At 41.8% G+C, this 12,387-nt stretch overlaps 1 protein-coding gene across 1 annotated transcript; it reads left to right on the top strand.

The window, feature by feature from the left end:
* Window positions 1–57: 57 nt before the first annotated feature.
* LOC140302467 (nuclear receptor subfamily 2 group F member 1-B-like) lies at window positions 58–6,314 on the top strand. The gene is made up of 3 exons (XM_072381290.1): window positions 58–981; window positions 2,241–2,765; window positions 4,669–6,314. Exons 1-3 carry the CDS (start codon window positions 486–488, stop codon window positions 4,941–4,943), a joined length of 1,296 nt encoding a protein of 431 aa, XP_072237391.1. The 5' UTR covers window positions 58–485; the 3' UTR covers window positions 4,944–6,314.
* Window positions 6,315–12,387: the final 6,073 nt, after the last annotated feature.

The raw sequence follows: 12,387 nt of genomic DNA, 5'->3' as shown, positions 1-12,387 counted from the left end.
CTCTCTCTCGCCTTCCTCCGTTGTCTTTTTAATGTAACTTCTGACTGATCGGGAGAGCAGGGAGCGTCTGGAAAGCCTGGTCCGGTGACTCCATCTCTGATGAAGGACCCGCTCGCACGGCATTCTGATTATTGAAGCGGGACACACAGACCGGAAGGGATCAGTTTGTGTGTGGTTTTGGAATAAGATTGCTTCCCCCTGCGGATTTCGGCTGTTGTTATTTCCCCCTCTGTGGATGTTAAAGCGCATCAAAGCGGTCTGAATGAAGCTGTCTTTTTGGATTTCCACCGGGTGACTGTTCATTCTTTACTATCTTTGCTGCCTTACGGGCTCTGTCTCAGGCGATTTTAAGCTAAATTAATTTTTGTCAAACAATGCCACAGTTTCCTTAAATGCGCGGTAGAGATTAATTAAGATAAATCGTGTGCGTTAATATCGCGTAAAAGCAGGAAAGTTGGGTGCTCAAAGTTTTGGAGACGGTCGATATGGCTATGGTTGCATGGAGAAACAATGAAGGCGTCGGGGACACCCAGGGGACTCTCTCCTCTCCGGTGTCCCAGGTGGCACCTCTGTCTCTGCCCGGAGAGCTGGCGGGACACATGAACCCCGCGGCCTCTGTGGAAATACCCACGGCAGCAGCGGCACCTCAGGGAGCACCGCCGCCCAATCAGTCCGGCACTACAGCCGCAACCACTAGCGCCACAACCAACAACGGCACCTCCTCCTCCTCCTCCTCCTCGTCCATGGACAAACAGCAAAGCCAGCAGATCGAGTGCATCGTTTGCGGGGACAAATCCAGCGGGAAGCACTACGGACAGTTCACATGTGAGGGATGTAAGAGCTTCTTTAAACGCAGCGTCAGAAGGAACCTGTCTTACACCTGCCGGGCCAACAGGAACTGCCCCGTGGACCAGCACCACCGCAACCAGTGCCAGTACTGTCGCCTCAAGAAATGCCTCAAAGTCGGCATGAGGAGGGAAGGTACGCTGGGCATCCCACAGCTGCTGCTGTCGGTGCCGTGTAATATCATGTAGCACTCATGTTTTAGGACAAGACTCAGTTTCCCATAAAGCTATGTGCTTTTTATTTCCTTTGAACTCGTGGCTGTCTTATAAATTCAAATTTATGCAAGCAACACAAATAGCCTAGCTTATGTCTATATAATTTTGTTGTGGACAGAGCAGCTCATGTGTGTTGCCTTTGTCATGATATTGCGGAGATTGCCTATTTTATCTACATATATATATATATATATCTATATCGAGAGATATAGATATATCTCTATATATATGTGTTCCTGGAACATATTATCATTCTGTATGTCTGGGAATGTGTCATGTATAGTCTTTAGAAATGGATGATACAGGCTCTCAGCTAGCATCCTTTAGCATGTTTAATGTAGGCTATTGTTGTTGCTACCACGGTCAGTGTAAGGGTGAAACAGCACGAGGACGTTTTTAATGTCACATAATAAAATTAGGCAGCCATACAGATATAATTTAGAATATTTTTTCATCTTTGAAATTGTAGTTTTTAAGAGCGTCCCGATTAAAGTAGATTATATGTACGCCTGAACACTTTGTGTTCGTCTGTGTGTGGTACAGGTGCAGTTATAGCCTACTATAGCATAGCCCACTGCTGTCATTAAATGGGTTATTATTTTTATTGTAAATTTTATATTTGAATAATGTTTCAAATTTTACAACCATAATAACCATTTAAAAAAGGCCTTGCAGGGTGTCACCGCGGAGAAAGTCGGCCTTACAGACTGTCAGCGAAATTTTCCTCAAGACGAAAAAGCGACCGTTTGACTCGTCAACTGAAACTATTTGAAAATGGAAAATGGAGTTAAAGACCCACAAACACGCCACGCCGTTATCTACAGGTTGAGGCCTAGAAATAGCCTACATTTCTGCGTCCCGCGCTGAATGTGACATTTCTTTCCAGGAGCTGTCCGAAACTGTTACTCAGTGTGCATTTCTGAGAAGGCAGCCGACCATAAGCTACCTACCACTGACCGCAGAAAAGAACTCATGAACAAAAGAACAGTGTGTGCGTGGGTTGGAGCGAGTGCGCGTTTAGCTGGAAGATGTCCTGTTGTTTTCATTGACATCGGTTGTTTTAAAAGATGCCCCGTGTGGGCCATTTGCCATTTCAACTTTTCTCTAAATGTCATGTGCTGCTTTTGAGTGCCTTCAGCCTGTAGTCTGATGTGACATCTCACCTGCTTCTCGTTGCAGCTGTCCAAAGAGGCAGAATACCCACACAGTCTTACCACGGTCAGTTTGCTCTGACAAACGGGGACCCTCTACAATGTCATTCCTATCTATCCGGCTACATTTCCCTGCTGCTGCGGGCCGAGCCCTACCCGACCTCAAGGTTCGGCTCTCAGTGCCTGCAGAACAACAACATCATGGGCATAGAGAACATCTGTGAGCTGGCGGCCCGGATGCTCTTCAGTGCCGTGGAGTGGGCCCGCAACATCCCGTTCTTCCCAGACCTGCAGGTGTCGGACCAGGTGGCTCTTCTCCGCCTCACTTGGAGCGAACTGTTCGTCCTGAACGCCGCACAGTGCTCCATGCCCGTGCACGTCGCCCCGCTGCTGGCCGCCGCAGGCCTCCATGCGTCCCCGATGTCCGCCGAACGGGTGGTGGCCTTCATGGACCACATCCGGGTCTTCCAGGAGCAGGTGGAGAAGCTCAAGGTGCTGCACGTAGATTCGGCGGAGTACAGCTGCATTAAGGCGATTGTGCTTTTCACCACAGGTGAGGTGTTTTTATCCACATCCACTCTCACTGTGGGTGAAAGGCTTATTTAGGAAACACCTTCACACAGGAAGGCAGCGGGACATGAGAAAGATTTACAGTGGTACGGCCATGATTCTGAGTAAAATAATAAATGTGTGGATTAAAATCTGTCTCATTATTGATGGCTAAATTGCAACATTTTAGTCTTCTGCTCATCATTAATGAACAAATAATAAATAATGAACATTTATATGGGATAGATGGGGAAATTAAAAAAAACCCACACATCTAAAGCCACTTTCCAAGAAATGTGAAGAATCTGAGGAAGACCATCTGTGCCTTATTTTTTTGGCAACATAAGTTAAATGTGCATTGTTCTAAAAAAAAACGAAAAAATGAAAAGGAGTATTTCGAAATGAAGAATGAAGTATTTTCTCTTAAGAAAAAACTGAAAGCACGTGTATTTTTACATTTTCTGTCAGTGTAATTAAATTTCTGACCTTCAGGATCACAATAAAGAAAAGAGACAAATGGAAACAAATACGTGATTGATGTTGAATTTCATTCGAATTTTATGACCCAGTTTGTCACTGTTAAGGTACCAGCCTATAGAAGTGATTTAGTTATTGTCATTTTGTAAGACTTAAAAAACATAAATGTGTTTTGTAGCTTTTAAAATGGAGCAAAATCAACTTTCCAAGCTTCATAATATATTTTATCCAAATGAAAGCGGAGCTGGGTGTTTAACAGCTCACATTTATGTCAATACTTCACATTAAAGGCTCATCAGAACGCCATTTTATTATTGACAGGTTCTATTTTTATAATAAACAAAGAAAACAGATCAACTAATTGACTTAAAGGCTTTATTTATAAGGCTTTGCTTTCATTTGCTAATCGAATAAGACATTTTAAAAAATATTCTAACTCTCGCCATCATTTTTCGTGTCATTATGAGATAAGTATGCATTTTTCCTGTTGCACCTTTTGATGGGACTTCTGAAAAGGCCGCTGTGACCGTTTGTTAAACTGTCGGCTGCATTGCAGCTCCGACTCCACAGCCTTTCAGGAATGGTGTCTGAGCTGCTGGATGCTGAGCTGGATCAAAAGGATGAGCAGCAGCAGAGTAAAAAATAAAAGAAGGTCTCCTATGTAGGTCTATTTTAGTCCCCATGAGCACATCTGAGCACGTGTCTTTAAACTGGGACACAGTAGCCTTTCTTTAACCCCTGCTGCCTGCAGCGCTACAGTGGAAGCAGAGAGCTGTGCTGAGTGTGGAGATGCAAAGGTCCATATAGAGTGCAGCAGTCAAAGCACGGGCTGTGCTGTGAAGCTCATTTCTACAGTTTCCTCTTGTCAGTTTGTCATTTTTTTGCAGGGGTAAGGGGTTAGATGGGAGCACAAGTGTCATCTTTGATCCCAGATAGCAAAGGACCGATGATACAGTTAACTTACTTTCACAATTCACTGCATGGTTGAGTATTTTTTAAATGTATTATTGTGGTCAAGTGGGTGTCCTGTTTACTAATTTTATTATTTCTACTTTAGTTACATCCAGATCTATGCAGATCTGCTCACAATTAACATTTTGAGTCCAGCCACAGTTGCTGAGTATGCTGCATGAACGCTTATTTAATCTTTTCAACATCTTTCAGAACTTAGATGGGTTTTTTCCTGAAAATGTGGTAGATTTTTGTTTCAGTCTTTTTAACTTTAAGTACGATGATCATAATTCACTCATTTTTCATGTAACGCCACACCCGACACTGATTCTGCTCTGCCTCCCCTGTGCTTGTGTGAGATGTAATTATTCTCTACGAACAGGGAGGCTCATGTGAAGTGAAACTGTATCTCAGTTTGCCGACAGCTTGGTCTGCTCTGGTTTTAACCTCTTCCTCTCCATGCTTTTTTCTCCTCGTAGATGCTTGCGGTCTGTCGGACGTGGTCCATGTAGAAGGTCTCCAGGAGAAATCCCAGTGTGCTTTAGAGGAGTATGTGAGGAGTCAGTACCCCAACCAGCCAAACAGGTTTGGGAAGCTGCTCCTTCGCTTGCCGTCCCTCCGCACCGTCTCCTCTTCTGTCATAGAGCAGCTCTTTTTTGTGCGTCTTGTGGGGAAAACGCCCATTGAAACTCTTATAAGGGACATGCTTCTGTCCGGCAGCAGCTTCAGCTGGCCCTACATGCCTATTCAGTAAAGGAAGAAGCTGTTGCGGCGCTGCTGAGGTCGGGAGAAGGCCTCACACCTGAAATCAAGTCATTTTTTTCAGCACAACGGAAAATCTCCGTTGATTCAAACGAGTCAGAGGAACTGCCAGTGGAATGAGATTATTAACAAGTTAAGATTTAATGTAATGTTGCTATTTTCTTGATATCAGAGGAGGGATCTGCCTTATTCTTTAAAGGGTCGGAGATAAATTAACTTTAACGATGACATGAAGTGATCTGACCCCACTGGCAGAATTTTTACCTGTTCACAGAGAAACAATATTCCCTAAACGACTGCTTCTGATGGGACTTTTCTTTTCTCCCCCTTCATTGTGTTGACCTCTCGTGGTCTGTGGGTTTTGGGTTAACAAACTATATTTATTGGACCTGTGTGTATATTTATCAAGCTTGTAAATTATGTTTTGAATCCTCTTTATTTCTTAATGTTCCATGTATTTTTATTTTCTTTTTCTTTTTTTTTCCGCCCGGTTCATAAGAAAACTGCAGGGACCGTCTCGTGTTGATCTGTTTTATTTTTGTTGTTGTTGTTTTCATACCTTCCGGACATAGCACTTTGGATTAAGGAACATTTCACAGATATGTACCATGAGACAGACAGACAGAGGTGACATTAAAGCTCTGGTTTAGTTACTTTGCTTTCTGAATCTATTTTTCTTACCAACATTGAAAGAAGGAAAGCGGCTAATTTGGAAAAATGCACTTCTTGTCAGTATTGGTTCGTGCCAAGCTTGTTAATCAGTTGTTAGGAACATTTTCCACACAAACATTCCCTGACTAGTTAATACTTCTTAGACAATGTAATTATTCCCTCTTGCCATGCTATTCAGTTAATCCTGGCTTTGCCTTGTAAACATTTGAAAGCAGTTTGCTTGTTTGGAAATTTGTGAATTTGGACAGTCGACGACTTTTATTTCTCATCGAAATTGAGAAATAATCACAAGGCCTCTGATAGCAGGGCTGAGTGAGGCTGAATGTGGGGAAGTTGTGTAGTATTTTTCTATTTCATCGGGTGAAAAGTCCAAATCCAGAGAAAAGCAGCGGCGTTACCTCTTTGAATTATTTCATGTTTCCAGGTCTTTTTTCACTTTGAGATTTTTTTTTTAAAGCACCAGGTTGAATGAATAGCTACAACTTCCTGATGAGATGAAGTCCACACAACTTCCCAGCCCAAGAGGCTAAATGTACTTCATTAGAGCCCGTGTGCTGTTATGAGCCCGATCGCTGCAGGGTATGGCAGAACTGAGTTTGTACGCGTGTGCATGTGTGTTTATTTGTGTTCATTTTTTTTGACAACCACTCTGATGTACTGTGAAAGTTAACATATTGGTACCGTATTAAATTATAACTCAAGATTTATAAATAAAGTGTATTTGGTTTATTTCACCTTCACCATCTTGTTTATGACTGAAACCCTCCAGACAGACACGAGTGTGTTCCTATGTGAGGCCAAGGCAGAATGGCATGATTCAGGCCTTGCATTTAAAGGTGCCTCATCTGCAGGAGCATGTTTAGCTTTGCTCCTGCACTGACGTTACCCTGGACGTCCTCAGGCTCTCAGAGGGCAAACACATAGAAATAGAACAGACCGTTGACCCTGCAAACGCAAGATATTGACTTTAATTCAAAATCCAGCAACTGAAATATTCACATTTGAATCATTATTTAAATTTTATGGAATCAAAACTTTAACACCTCTCTGAACAGAGAGGTGGTCAAACTCTGCAGAAGAGACGAGAACAGGATGGAAATGGAATCATGTCTGTGGTGCCAGATTAAAGAAGACAGAGAGGATTAAAGCAACTTCTTTGCTTCTTAGTGGACAGAGAGCTAATGAGGGGCCCCTGAGTGCCTTGTCACTACAGTTTACCCTGAGGAGGATGAAGTTGGGTGCTGGGCCAACACCAAACAATGGAGCATTTTCCCACACACGTACAGGTCCGCAAAGAAGGTAGCGACCAAGAGTCTGCTGAGTTGGCCGGTAACGCCGGAGGAAACTCGGCTTAGTTCGGGCTGATATCTTCAGAAGTTGCTGCACAAACAGAGTTCGGTTTGTCGCCGTGTTGTTGCTGCTTTCTGGGCCCGGCTGATGGACGCAACAGCGCAGCCTCAGCTGTGAGCTGTATGGTTCGGACTCAGCCAATCAGATTACAGGAGGGAAATTCGTGCGGCCAATCGCAACAATTCTCTCTGATATAATGTTCATAATATAAAGTGAGGTCTTTAAACCAATTTGCAGAGGCCCACGTGGAGCTTTATTGTCAGTGTTTACAACTATGGCACAGCTGATCATCAATAACAGCTTATTGCTCAAACTGAATATTATTATCCGGATATGTAATAAACGGTTTCTTATAGTATAGGCTCCAGCCCACCCGCTACCCGATTAACGGATTGACGGTATAGAAAAATGGATGGATGGTTTCTCATAGTATTTGATTGAATTAACCTGGTTTCGGAGGCTATGCGTCGTTTTTCTTCGTTGGAACCATTTTGTGAAACTCTTTCTTAACTTTGAAGATGAGAAGCTCGTGTAAAATCCCCGAAACTCAGTTCAAAACCAGTTTAATGTTCATCAGAAGCTGTATTTGTGAAAATAAAGGTTTTGGGGCACAGGAAGAAAATATGACAATTATTCCCCGCGGGAAGCTTTATTCATAAGTCGTTATGTTTGCTTTTTTTGGACTAACTTTACCCTGTAAGCAGAGGCCGAATCAGAAATGCCAAAGAAAGCAGAATGCTCGGACGTGGTTTCTGTGGTTTAGAAACAACATGTCGAGGAATAACTTCCTCTGAGGCCGTAGAAAATGACACTTTAAAGTATTTTATTTGATCAAAGATTAAGTATCGCTTTGAAAATAACTCTAGAAATCCAGTTTCAATCCCGTTTTGTTGCTCTAACCTGAATATGCAGACAGCTTTAAATGTTTCTAGGCGATTTAACGGAAATACAAAGTGTCATCGTGGCTAATTTATTAAAGAAAGCGAGATTTTCCAAGAAAAGGTGTGAAACATTCATAAACTATTCACTGTTTTTTTTCTTTCATTTTTAAAAATTTTATTTTTATCGCGACAGTCAGGAGAAACCAAGTAAACAAAAAAAACAGCAGTTTTATAGATAAAACAAATCAATTCTGCCTCTTGTTTCGTTTAAAACAACAACAACAAACGGGAAGCAGAAGAAAGATGATAGGATGGGCGGGGGAGGGGGGGGGATTCGCCTGTCTGTTGTGTCTCTGGTATGTTTTTTCAAAATGTGCTGCAGGTTTATTTGAGATAAATTACTTATATTCGGATGAACAGGATGTGAAGTCCTGATTTAAGAGAAAAGAAGCCTGATGGTTATTCGGGGCACACAGGGGACCGAAAGCAGTGATCAGACTGAAATGTTCATCACTGACGGCTCAGAGCCATGATGCAGGCCTTGCCCCTTTTCTTAATTTTAAATAAAAGTTTAATACCACGCTCTCTGTTTCTAATTACCTTAATTTTTTAATACAATGTAATAAGACAAAATGAATCCTTCGCAACTGTTTGTCATCCAAAACCCTCCTACACAATTCAGTTTTCGGCCATTGTTTATGTTCATGTGTTTCTGCGTTTAGTCAATTTTTTTTTATTAAACATGTATTATCGTTTTAATTCTGTGACCTCATCTGGAAATAAAGTTTTAACGCGTTTTACAGAAACGGATAAGCTGGATGGTTGTTTTTCTTTAAATTGAGACGCACATTAAATTAATCCTCCACAGAAATGTTTTCAAGAAAATAAATTAATAATAAAAACAATAATAATAATAATAATAATAATAATAACAATAATAATGATAATAACAATAATAATAATAGTCAAACAGGAAAGAAAATGTTCAAAAAGAAAAAAAGCTTTATATCCGTGTTTTATCGCGCGAACTCCTGCGATCGCCTGTTTCTCTGTGTTTAATGACACTTCCTGCAGGTTAGTGTTTCATTGTAATGTGTTCCACACTGCAGCCCCGGATCACAGCCTTAATGTGATCCCGTTTATCTGTTTTATCGACATTTTTACGCAGTTTTTTTTTTAAAGTGAAACCACCTCTGCCTGAACTCTGTCCTCTTGAGGCCAAGGTTGTTTTTTTTTGTTTGTTTGTTTTTTTTTTAATTTTTGCATATTGTTACACTGCCTTTAAAGTTTATTGCCTTTAATCAGACTTTAGTTACAGTGAAGCAAAACACTACAGATCTTCCCAAAACTGTGTGTGTGTGTGTGTAACAAACCCGGAAGTCTGCGCAGGAACGACATTGGAGAGGTCAATGGAAGTTCATTGGTTACAGATATGTTGTATGTTTAGGGGAATGAAAACCACTGTGAGAGCTGATGAGACTCCATCTGTCCAAGGTTGGTATTAAACATCTGACTGTCAGTTCTCAATTTTGTGTGGAAAAGCCTTGAAAGAGTTTCTGATGAACATTTAACACTAAACACTAATCTCCTTTAATCTTTTGCAGGTGATCTGCAGCAGCACGGGAGAACAACTAGTTATGTTTCTGTCTTTTTATTAAATGTTGAAAACATTACATTTTGTGAGATAGTTTAGTCCAAACTTCATCCTTCACGTGTTTTCCTCTCTGGTCAGTGAATGAGAATTCTGTCCGTACTTTATCCATACTTATGGAAGCACTCTGCGTTGCTCTAGCTGCTGGGAAAAGAAAATAAGACCTGCCCTCCCGCCCATATTCCCCCTACTTGTCCACCAGTTGCCCTGCTAATCCTATTCTCTGCGTCAGACTGACATCACGCCAGGCTGTCTGGCCACTCTGAAGCCTTCAAGCTGATGAGGCTCCCCTGCATCCCTGCAGTGGCCTCTGCCCCCTTCCTGCCCTTTCACCTGACACTGGTCAAAGAGAAGAGAGATATGTTGGTGCTGAGCTGTTTACAGATGATGAGCTGCAGCAGAAAGCCCCCAAACTGCAGCAGCACGGGCGTTTCATGTCATTTACAAAAGCCTTTTGACTGAGAAATGCTCACAGGGAAGTCCATCTTTAAATTCTCACTGACAAAATTCAGTATCTGTCATTTTTTTTCTCACTTTGACAAATGCTAATTTACACCCGGGGAGGCGACGCTACAGTGTCACGCCTCAGTGAGCCCATCTGATGCTCAAGGAAACTAACTCTTAAAAGCAGTGAATATTGGAGGAAGCCCGTCTGCTGAGGAGCCCTCCTTGGAAAACATTTCAGCAACGGAGCAGGAAAAAAACACACACACACTCACACACACCAATCAACTCAAGGACTGTACAAAGAGCGGGCAGTCGTTGCTAAGAGACAGATGCAGAATAACCTCCATGAGGAACCTGACCATGACCCTTCCTCCTCCTCCTCCTCCTCCTCCCAAACAGTCTCTGCCTCTCCTGCCCAATTACAGCTGAACATTAAAGACCACCTCTGTCACATTAAAGCTGAAAGCCAGAGAGAAGAAGGGGCTGCATTATGTGGATTCTGCACATGCACGATTTTGGATTACTCATCAAAGCAAAAAAAACAAAACAAAACAAAACAAAACAAAAAAAACAAAACAATTTTCTTTCTTTTTTACGTAAGAGAATGCATGTAATTTGGGTGCAGTAGGCACGGAGGACTGGAGCTGGTGCATTTTACCCAGGCTGGACGACAGGCGGAGTTTGGGACGGAAGGTGGGGGGTGGGCGGAGGGAATCTGTCACACGAATGAGAAGATGAAGATTTGACAGAGAGGTGACAGAGAGTTCAGCTTATACGAGGCCTGTCGATTAGCGCGTGTGTGGCTGACAGGTGGAATCCCAGGGGCGCGTCTGTCACTGTAGTCTGCTGCCAGGCCGTGGCGGCCTCACCACCACCATCACAAGAGACACCCATGGGCGGGGATACGCTACAAAAGTCACAGCACCTCATTGGCTCATTCCCTGCATCCCGGCCTACCAGCCAGACCCGAGATTAAAGCTTTATTGTTCGCAGAAACCAGGGTGAAAGTCATGTTAATCCCCCACTAATACATAACTATCAGTGATCTGTTTTTACTACACGATCCAAACACGCTCCCTGGAACGGGTATTAATCTAACTGAGAGCACAACAGATTTTTGGGCCAATGCAAAACACTATTTTTCTTTCACTTTAAAATTTCATCTAGTTTGTTGCAGCAGTTCATGAAACAGTGAAAAGCACAGTGACAAGGGGCTTCTGCTGTTGCCAAGATCCATCAGCATGCAAATCCTACTTTCTTAAAAAGTTTTTCTTTTTCGCACTGGAAAGGGGCAAATGGCAAAATCCCACTGAGACGAAGAAGCAGACAGTATGGTAAACAGATGAGAGCAGAGACAAATGGAAGCCTCAGCAGACTTTCAGGGGTACTAACATCAAATATCTCACAACAGCTGTTCAAGAAGATGCACATTTAACATGAAATATGCCAGAGGAGGTATTTTCATTTTTACTTTCAATGTTTGCAATTGATATTTTAAAATTGTCAATTCAATTTAAAAAATAATTTGATTATACCAAAGTAGTCACTCACACAGAGAACACATTTTTAGCAGATTTAATTCAAGTGGTGAAATTAGGAACAGTTTGTGTTTAGAGCACTGAACATTTAGAAGAACAGTCTAACTATGCCAGAGGCTGTACATGTTGTAAAATCTCCTGTGGTTCCGCCATTTATCACTGTAGTTTCACACAGTTTACAGTATGCTGGCAACCCTGATCATGCATCTAAATATAAATTACACTGTCAACTTCATTACCTCCACCAAAGACCCTGTGCTTTTTTTCTCTTTTTATTGTCCACCGGGCCATGCGTCTGTTAGCAGTATTGCGCAAAATAATCAGGCTTATTGTGATTAAATTAGGTGGGGAGGCAAAGAGGAAGAAACAATATCATTCACTCATTGTTGTGTCAGATACTGAGGTAATGGTTACAAGGAATATAATGAGATAGATCACATCCAAAGATCTAAACATCCAAAGTGATTTTAGGGGCACCGCAAATTTTGGAGTCTGCACCTTGTGCCCTTTAGTGTGAACTATGAGGTGCTTTAATGAAGGAAATGTATAAATTTAAACATATTTTTTTGGATCAGGAAAAAAACAATCTTCACTACAGTAATAAAGAGAGGTTGCACCCTAACCCACACATAGAATGAACAATACAATTAGCTGCTCCGTATTTTAGATAAAACCAGTTTACTGTTTAATATTGACACTTATATTGTTTAATATTGACAATATAAGCCACTTTTGCACACTGTGTTTGAATGTTTAATAGCATAAGGACTGCCTGGCTGATTGTGGTATAGATTTCCACTGATGTGATGCTCCAAAGGAAAGAAAAGAAGTTTGACTTCATGTGGATTTTCAGGAATGTACAGTTTAAATGAAAATTAAATGGCTTGTTATCTAAAA

Source organism: Leuresthes tenuis, unplaced genomic scaffold, assembly GCF_036924035.1.
Source record: "Leuresthes tenuis unplaced genomic scaffold, fLeuTen1.0.hap1 SCAF_2, whole genome shotgun sequence".
NCBI lineage: Eukaryota > Metazoa > Chordata > Actinopteri > Atheriniformes > Atherinopsidae > Leuresthes > Leuresthes tenuis.
Note: the sequence above shows the minus strand (reverse complement) of the source record. Positions and strands in the feature narration are given on the sequence as shown.